Source organism: Calonectris borealis, chromosome Z (genome assembly GCF_964195595.1).
Source record: "Calonectris borealis chromosome Z, bCalBor7.hap1.2, whole genome shotgun sequence".
In the NCBI taxonomy this organism is placed as follows: Eukaryota; Metazoa; Chordata; class Aves; order Procellariiformes; family Procellariidae; genus Calonectris; species Calonectris borealis.
The window spans coordinates 16,950,632-16,960,340 of record NC_134352.1 but is presented as its reverse complement, the minus strand read 5'-3'; the positions used below and the strand labels follow the sequence as shown (position 1 = coordinate 16,960,340).

Sequence of the window (9,709 nt, the reverse complement as noted above, 5' to 3'; positions counted from 1 at the left end):
AATAAATTAAGACTAATAGAGTTAGAAAGAGACTGTAGATAGGTAGTGTCACTCTATTTTTATATTTAACACATTTTTATTTACTTTACATTTGTACAGCATGTTTCTGGCATCTACATTTGGTAAGTTGTCAGCATTCGAAGGTTTTATTAAAATCTGTACCTTCATAAAAAATGCTGTTTGGAAATTTAATCCTTCTGAAAGAAGAGACTGTAGTGTATACATAAAAGGTTTGATATCCTATACTGATGATGTAAGTAAAACTCCTACTCTATTAATGCTGTTTTGTACTCCACCACAGATATTTTATGTGAGCACAAAATATAACATAAATAAAATATTAAAAAATATAAATTGAATACATGTTGTATGACAGGACTGTTATTATGGACTCCGTCTTTGAAAACACTTGCATAATTTATGAGGGGGCAAATTTAACAATCAAGCAGAGGTCCTCGTGTCCATTGCATTCTGTAGAAGTTGATGGTGTAGCATGCCGTTTTCTCCCCAAACCGCAGTTATGCTGGGGGACGGAATAATCCCGTGTTCGATAACTGACACGGGAAAAGCGGTTTTCCTTGCTCCGCACACACTGTTCAATGCTTCAGAGCTCCACTGCAACCGGGACGGCTCCAGGCCAGTCCCTCTCGTGAGTCACCACGCTTATCGGTACCGCGGCGCCCCGGCGCTCCTCACCGCCGCGCCGCGCCCGCGCTCCCCCGCCGGGCCGCCGCAGCGGTGCAGCGGACGGGCGGGAAAGCGGGCGGGAAAGCGGCGGCTCCCCCGGTGCCGGCTCGCCGCGCCCCGCTCGGCAAGGCCCGCCGCTCCCCGCCGGCCGGAAGCTGCCGCCTCCCCGGGCGAAGACCGCCCGGCCGCCGCAGGTGAGGCCTCCTGGGCGGGGCGGCGCAGGTGCAGCTGCAGGTGCCGAGGGCAGCTGGGAGGGGAGCGGAGCGCCGGGTGCTCCCGGGCCGGGCCCCCGACGCACTCTACGGCGGGATCGTCCCTCTTCCTCCGCCCGGCGCCGGCCGCCCTTTGGCCTCCGCGGCAGCTTCCTCCCGTCGGGTGAATGAGAGGCGCCCGAGCGGGGCCGGGGAGCGCCTGACGCCGGGCCGAGCGCCAGCCATGTCGAGGAGCGCCGGCTCGGAGGGCGGGCGGCCCGGCAGGTCCCTGCTGCCCCGCGGGGCCGGCCCGCGCTCCCCGCTCCCCCGGAACGGGGTGCCGGGGACCGCCGCCCCCTTGCCGCCGCCCCCGCTCCCCCTGCAGCCCCCCTTCGGCCCTGACGCCCACCCCGAGGAGGGCAGCCCTGGGCCGGCCGAGCTCAAGCCGGTCCGGCGCTTCATCCCGGACTCGTGGAAGAACTTCTTCAAAGGGAGACGCAACAACGGCTCCAGCTGGGACAGCACGGCCTCCGACATCAGGTACATCTCGGACGGGGTCGAATGCTCGCCGCCGCCCTCCCCGGCCCCTCCGCAGCCGGAGCCCACGTCGGTGCCCGGCTCCTACAAGGATCCTTACGGAGGATCGGGCGGGAGCTACAACTCGCGGAAGGAGGCCGAAGCCATGCTGCCCGGGGACCCCTTCGGGTCGCTGGAGCACCGCGCTGCCACCGGCCAGACGTACAGTGAGCGGGTGGAGGCCTACAACCAGCGGTACGCCTACATGAAGTCCTGGGCCGGCCTGCTCAGGATCCTCTGCGTGGCGGAGCTGCTGCTGGGCGCCGCTGTCTTCGCCTGCGTCACGGCTTACGTGCACAAGGATAACGAGTGGTACAACATGTTCGGGTACTCGCAGCCATACGGCTACGGCCCCGGCAGCGCCTACGGAGGCTACTCCTACGGCGGACCCAAAACGCCTTTCATCCTGGTGGTGGCGGGAATGGCGTGGATAGTCACCATAGTGCTGCTGGTGCTGGGCATGTCGATGTACTACCGAACTATCCTCCTCGATTCCAACTGGTGGCCTCTGACTGAGTTTGGAATCAACGTGGCCTTGTTCTTTCTGTACATGTCGGCTGCCATAGTGTACGTAAACGATACCAACCGAGGTGGTCTCTGTTATTACCAGTTGTTTAAGACGCCGATAAACGCATCTTTTTGCCGTGTAGAGGGAGGTCAGACAGCAGCAATCATCTTCTTGTTCATCACAGTGATCATCTATCTAATTAGTGCAGTGGTTTCTCTGAAGTTATGGAGGCATGAAGCAGCTAGGAGGCACCGGGAATTAATGGAGCGAGAGGTAAGTCGTTAGTTATCATTTTGTATCTACTGAGTATGGAGTGATGGGGAGCAGCTGTAAGATCCTTCCGTGGCGTAGACGGAGTCATACCAGGTGTCTTCTCTGCAGCAGGCCCATAGCCTTTGAGGATGAACTTTCACCAGTCTTAACAGTATTTGAGATCACCAAATGAAAGGCTTTCTTAAGATGTCTGATCCATATTCTTGGATGACTTCTTTTTTTTTTTTTTTAATTTACTTTGGTAAGGAGCTGGCTCTGTTCTCTCTGTTCTCTGCCCAGCTCTTCCTGCATCAGCGGATGAACTACTTCCTGGTGTGTATTTTCCAAACAAAGGAAGAAATGAACAATGTGGTTGTTCAGCTGTTCAGTAGGGTTGGGCTTAAAGCCACCTAGCATTTATTTGAAGACTGTGCTTTCAGCACATGAAGTACTAGTGTGAACAACCATAAGAACATGAAATACTTACTGTTACTTTGCAAGCAAAACTCCAAGCTACTTCTTTATGACTTTTCAGTTTTCCTTACAATAGGTGTTGGAAAATAATAGTAATAACAGAGTTGGCGAAATTTTAAACTTCACCTTTTTCACATAAAGTACTTTGCATTGTTGCTGACCTTGCCCTTACTAGAAGCATTCGATACTCGCCTGGTTAATGATAAACTGTAATAGTAGAGACTTACCACTGTCAACTAGAGAATTCAAAGTCGTTTGTGTAAAACCTCTTTCACGTGAAAACACCACCAAAAAAAACTTTAAAAATCAATAAAACTTAATATAGCATAAAAATTAATGTATGTGAAGCCTAAATAAGCCTAACTTAAGGAGGGGTCAGCATTTAAGTGATTTGAGTAGGAGAGAGCGAGTTTAAAGTTGCATTTCTTCTGCTCTGTAACTGCAGTCTGATTTGCAGCATTTTCATTTAACAGTGGTTTCCATTCCACCATCTTGCATGAAACTGAGACTCCCCTTTTGAAAAGTACATTGCAGCTTTTTGGTAAAAGTTTTTTAACCAACTTTTAGTATGTCCTGCAAGAATGAGGTGATTGCTGGAATTACACAGATGTTCAATCACTCTTCCCTGTTAATATCCATGTTCTTAATATTTCTTAATATTACTTAATATTTCTGAAGGGAATACTTTTATAATACAGGTTAGGCTCTGGAGAGTGCTATGCAAACAGCTGCTGGTTGAGCTACCGGTTAGTGCACTGTTGTGTTTTCTAGGCAATGAATTAGGCTGCCGAGTGTCAGTGAGTTAATACGGGCTGGAATGTGAAATAATAAAGGAGACTGGGAAGTGGATGGAGTATTTCCTGCAAGCTGTTCCTCCCAGCTATACTCTGGGAGAGCCTGTTGTTGTTCTGGGTTTTGGGTGGTTGGTTTCGTTCCACTGTTCTTAAACAGTCTTTAAATCAATTGATTTGAAAATATTCCATATGCTAAATTTCTTCATATCTAAATATAAAGGTAATTCTCTGTACAGCATGATTTTGAAAAAGTTCAGATTTTAAGACTTTGTGCTTTTGCATACTATATTTGCTGAAAATAAAACTTACAGTTCTTTCCATTTTTTGATAGATGAGAACACAATCCTCTTTTCCAGAAAAGAAGGTAGGAAATAGGAATTTATTTTTCTGTTTACTGGTATTTCCAAATGGTTGTTCTTTTTCTTGTGACTATTTTGATTGACCTATCTATTTATTTACTTATTTGGCTTGGAAGAGATTAGGTTTAATTCTTTAATGTAGTCCAGACAACATTCTCCTACCTAAAAGATTCTTAAGAGGCTTGTAAAGAAGTTACTACTAGTTAAGCTAGGTTATAAAATTCACTGGAAATAGCAAATCTGATGACTGCCTCTGTACCCTCTATTATGAACCCTGCTTATGTACTTATGTATGACTACTTATGTACCCTTTGTGCTCTTACCCTCTTTGATGAAGTGACAAGTTCTGTAGCATTTATCACAGACTTTGGCAGACATAGCTAGAACAGCAGGTCATCTGATGAGTTGTAGGTTTTAGAGACTCTCTTTTCTCCTGGCTGGCTGCTTAATTTGGAGGAGAGCCAGCGGATGCACAGTGGTAGGTGCTCTGTGAGTTGAGCTGGTTCCCGTGTCTCTGGGGCTGCCCCAAAGATCTCCTGGCTGGTTTTGAAGTATCAGAAATTTTAGCGCTTCTGCTGCACAAAGATGCTGTTGCATACGTTACCAAGATTGTATAGGATCTTAACAGCAGATGGTGATGATTCCCAGAGAATTTATGGTGTATTTATTTCAGTCTTAAATGTCACCTGTTAGATACTGTGAATTTCCTACCGCTGTTTTCTCTGTTGCTTCAGTACTGGGTCAGGATCCTTTTTTGTGTGTTCCAAGAAGACTCCATGTGCTTTTATTTCTGGACCAAGGGATAAATAGTGCAATAGGAAACCAGGGGAAAAAGGGAACTCCAGAGAACTGAATGATTCCTGTTCATTCACAAATTAGATGGATATCCAAGGAAACTTCCCTGAATTACCTTTTTAAGACATACAAGACAAATCTTTCCAAGCCCCAAGAATTATTTATCTGTCACTGGTACCGCTGTTAGGACAAACTGAAGATGGATACTGTGTGTCAAACATTACTGTAACTCTTTACTAATTTTCTAATTACAATAAGGGTTATAAGAAATATCTATGATTTGCTTCTACTGCTGCTCAGTACTTGTATCTCTGTCGTGAAATGAGTTGCGTATTTTGTGGTTTATGTATATTGCATTTGAAGTAAAACTGACTTCCTTAAGAACTATTTTTTTTTTCTTTTAAAACAGTATGAAAGTGATGACAGACCAAGAGAAGAGGTCACTTACAGGCAGCTTAAATCGGTGGAAAGAAAACCGGAACTACTTAATGGTCATATACCTGCAGGCCACATTCCTAAACCTATAGTGATGCCAGACTACTTAGCGTAAGTGACTTGACTTTGGTGAATGAACTTAATGGAGAATACTTGAATATTTTTCACTCAGCATTTGTCATATATACACTCATGGTTTCTCTGCCATGCATGTGCTATGGGAACTCATAATTCCTTATTAAGTTAATGTTAAAAATAGAGAGGATGGGGGCTGGTATAAATGGCATAGGACCAGTAATATAAATAAAGAATCTTAAATTTTAAAAAACCTACCCAAACCTCAACTGTTAAAGCAGAATATTATAATCTAGCAAGTACAATAACTGCCAAAGGAACAGAAGACTACCACACTGACAATTTAGAAAAAAATAAAATACACGGGAAAGTATTTGTCTTTTCAGCCCCTGAAATTTGACTGCTCTTGTACTTTCTAAGTGCTAAATCTATAACATGCCCCCTTTTAAAGGGTAGGCCTTTGCATGGTGAAGTATGAGATCATAAATTAATTTTTATACTATTTGCCATAGACTAGGCAGAAACTGAAACACAGAAGGTTCCACCTGAATATTAGGACAATCTTTTTCACTGTGAGGGTTAGCACAGGTTGCCCAGAGAGATTACGGAGTCTCCATCCTTGGAGATACTCAAAAGTCATCTGGACACAGTCCTGGGCAACCTGGTCTGGGTGGCCCTGCTTGAGCAGGGCAGTTGGACCAGATGACCTCCGGACATCCCTTCCAACCTCAACCATTCTGTCCTTCCGTGATTTCAATGCTTTACATACATGCAAATTTCAGCAGGTTATAAGATTAGCAAACAATACAGAGATACAGTACCAAGGTGAAAGGTCCATGTGTTTGTTGAAGTCCTATCTCTAAAACTAGTCCTTGAAAACTTTTTTTTTTTTTTTTAAGGAAATACCCAGCAATTCAAACAAATGAAATGCGAGACCGGTACAAAGCAGTATTCAATGATCAGTTTGCTGAGTATAAAGAACTGTCTGTTGAAGTTCATGCTGTATTAAAAAAGTTTGATGAGCTGGATGCATTGATGAGACAGCTTCCTCACCATCCAGAAAGCATATATGTAAGTACTTGTGAAATGGGCTCATGGAAGACAGGTATTAGGCAGTTTCTGGCTGTCTTTAGCTAGAGCACAATGTCTTGTAATGCTGGCAGTGACTTGGTGGGAGAGAAGGTTTCCCCAAATGTGTTATTTCTTGTTTGGTCATCAGTCAAGGGTACCGAGTTGCAATGAAGTTGTATACATGTTTTTCTGTTTTGTTTCCCCCCCCACCCCCCATGCTAGTAGCTTTCAAGTTTGAGTGAGTTACAATTAATGTACTTTCACTATTTCTCAAGTACAAGATTTACAACTAAAACGTTGCAACTAGAATGGATTCATTAAATGAGAATTTCACTTCTGACGAGTATTTTGTAGAATTTACATGAAGATATGGAGTACACTCAAAGTGTTTAAAAATGTGTGGTCTCTCTCATTAGGAACAGGAAAGGATATCAAAAGTTCTGCAAGAATACAAGAAGAAGAAAAATGTGAGTGTTTTCAGCTTTACATTGCTAGTGAATCTAATGAATAGCAAAGAGAGTGTAAATAGCCAACATGTCTGACACTAGGTACAATTTGCTAGCTCAGGGTATCTGTAGCTACTACAGGGCTTTGTGTATTTTTGTCTTTTAAAACTTTGGCAAAGTTAGGACACAACCCACTCCACTCATGCCAACAACCTGTTTTGAAAATAATGATTCCATTAGCCAGATGTGGGGAAAAAAAAAAACCCAACAGTTAAGTATTTTCATCTTCTGAGAGTATGTTTCATCTCTTAGCATTCTGCATTCGGAAGACTGGTTATTTTTTGGGATCCAGTTTCTTTATATTCACTGACTGAAACAGCCAACAGATAAGTTAACAACAGAAAACAGAGTTTTACCCTTGAAAATAAGTTTTGTATTTCCTTTGTGCCATGGAACTTAGACAGACTCTCAAACAGTAATTTTCAGTGTAATCCAAGAGGTTTCACTTTGTCATTTTTAAATGCGGGCAGTAAATGTGTACCTGTGTTCCATTAAAAACATAATACATTACAAATAGCCTTTTTTTTTTTTCCCCCATGGAATTCAAATTTTGTGTCCATGTTAGTTAAACTTCATTGCTTTTTTTGGGGGAGGGATTTATTAGACATACCACAACACACCTATAAAATCTAAATTATGTAGTAGGATGTCATTTATATTCGCAGATTTCTGTTTAAAAACTGCTCTGTTTACTAAGTGACTACAGCATATAAAAGCAGAACCTCTTTTTCCACCCTTTCATGAAGGAAGGGGAAGCAGGAAGTAAGAAATTGTGGCCAGGGAAAAAGAGTGTGATTTTGGAGAATATTTATATACTGTCCTTAATTAAGAACATAATTGATAGTAGACTATTCTTGGAAGAGTCTGAAAGTGTAATATATTAATGTAAAGGTTTTTGTATTTTTGGCAGGATCCTGCATTTCTGGAGAAAAAGGAGCGTTGTGAATACCTAAAGAATAAGCTTTCTCACATAAAACAACGAATTCAGGACTATGATAAAGTTATGAATTGGAATGTAGAAACTTAGCTATGCCTTCACTTTGTGGATACTATTTTCTATTTTTTAAATCGATATGCATATTTTAAACTATTTATTTACTCTCAGAAGAGTACACCTATGGGGATTGCTTAATCACTTTGTCACTTATTTAGATGTTGTACATTACTGGTAGGTTTTGTATGCAGATTCAATTTTAAATCAATGTAATGAAGGTATCAGATAAGTTTAGAAAACCTGTGCTAACATTCTGCTTTTATTAGACAGTACACAGCATTGCTTCTTAAATATGAATACTTCGTTTGAAAATTATGTATTTGCAAACTTGCAAAGCCCACCGGAGAAAGCAGTTCTAAATACCATGTCAAAAGTTTGCACAGAAATGCCATTAACAATTTCAGATTTTATTTATAGGTGACGTCTTAACGATACCAGAAAGAGTTGAGCTGTTCTTTCTGGCTGTGGTTTGGTGGAGCGCTTAATCATGTGGAATAATTTTGGCAAGTCAAAAATTAGTTTAATAAGACTTTTTGTATTGTATTTCCAAATGTTCTGCTGTATGTCAGAAATTATCTGGAATTTCACCCAACAAGAGATGCAAAATAACTTCCTATTTAAGCAACGATAGTATAGTGGGGGTGGATGGTGGGTTGTGTTGGGGTTTTGTTGTTTGGTTTTGGGGTTTTTTTATTCCCGTCTTTAGAGGTGATGCAACAAATTCATATATTGCCTTAAAGGAATACAGGGTGAGACTCATGTTAGCGTTCCATTAGTGTTCCATACCTTTTCTGGGTCATCTTAGTAGGAATCCATGGGTTTAAAGGCAAAACACTTTATTCTTCATCAGCAAGTAACAGGACTTCTTGTCTAGGCAGCAGCTGTTTGTGAACTTGGCATTCAGAGATAAGTACAGTAAAATTAATTCTCATTCAAAGTATAAATTATTAGTATCCTTTATAAGGCCAGGTAAAATGTTTTAATAGACATGCTTTCCAGAGCATATCTGCATAAATTCAATATATATTTTTATATTTTATCTTGGGGATAGGTTTGTATATGCAAATGTTTTCATAAGCCAGTAAATTTTATCTTTGGATCCTTTTTCACATCTTTGTTTACTTTTTTTACTTACTAAAATTGTTAGAAGCATTGATAGTTTCTTTGTACAGTTTTCTACAACTGCAATTTGTCTGTTCTGAAATACATTTTAAATTGAAAAGAAAAAACCACCAGTGTAGCTGTGTTATTCTATTGCTTATAAAGCCATTTTCTTAGAAAAAGGTGCTCTGATTTAAGGTTATTTCAAATTTTGTTCGCAATCATTTTTTCTTTAAAAGAAAGTTTCCAACTTTCACCTTAATTCAAAGGCAAGACATCAGAAAAGCTGTTTCCAGTTTAGAACAGTGATGGTAGTACCACCTCCGTTCTTCAGTACTGGAAATGCATTAATACACCTCGCTCTGGTATCCCTTCTGATTTTTGAGCCCTTATCATTCACACTGCAATCCTGATGGCTACAAATCCACTTTCATATTTATAAAGTTGACATTCCGATTTTATCAGCCACTTAATTCCAAGAGTTTTAGTGGGTGGAGTAAATAACACAAGACACCATGGGAACACTGAGAGAATTTGAAAACTTGGCATCTCTTCATTTGAAAGCTTGCAGTCTCATCTACCTGGAAGGTGTCCCAATATTTTCATCAGTTTGAAATCAGATGACACTCAGTGCTATCCTTTATTCTCCCTCTCTTTTCAGGTGCCTTTTTTTCTCTGGTTCAGGTTTCTATTCTTTCCAAAGAGGAGGAAACCTCTCTATCTTACAAAGGAGCTGGGCCAAGTGTTTTATACCTATTGTGCTGTATACTTGTTAAACTTTTCTTTGTAAGACACATCCGTGTCCAAATCCCTGCAATCTAAATGACCTCTCACTGTACACCCAGGTTTCTCATTTTTTCTCAGTGGGAGTTCTGGGCATTGCATCAGTAC

At 41.7% G+C, this 9,709-nt stretch overlaps 1 protein-coding gene across 1 annotated transcript; it reads left to right on the top strand.

The window, feature by feature from the left end:
- The first annotated feature begins 772 nt into the window (after positions 1 to 772).
- MARVELD2 (MARVEL domain containing 2) lies at positions 773 to 9,709 on the top strand. Its single transcript, XM_075136629.1, has 6 exons — positions 773 to 2,235; positions 3,814 to 3,846; positions 5,046 to 5,182; positions 6,046 to 6,217; positions 6,634 to 6,684; positions 7,634 to 9,709. Exons 1-6 carry the CDS (start codon positions 1,123 to 1,125, stop codon positions 7,748 to 7,750), a joined length of 1,623 nt encoding a protein of 540 aa, XP_074992730.1. The 5' UTR covers positions 773 to 1,122; the 3' UTR covers positions 7,751 to 9,709.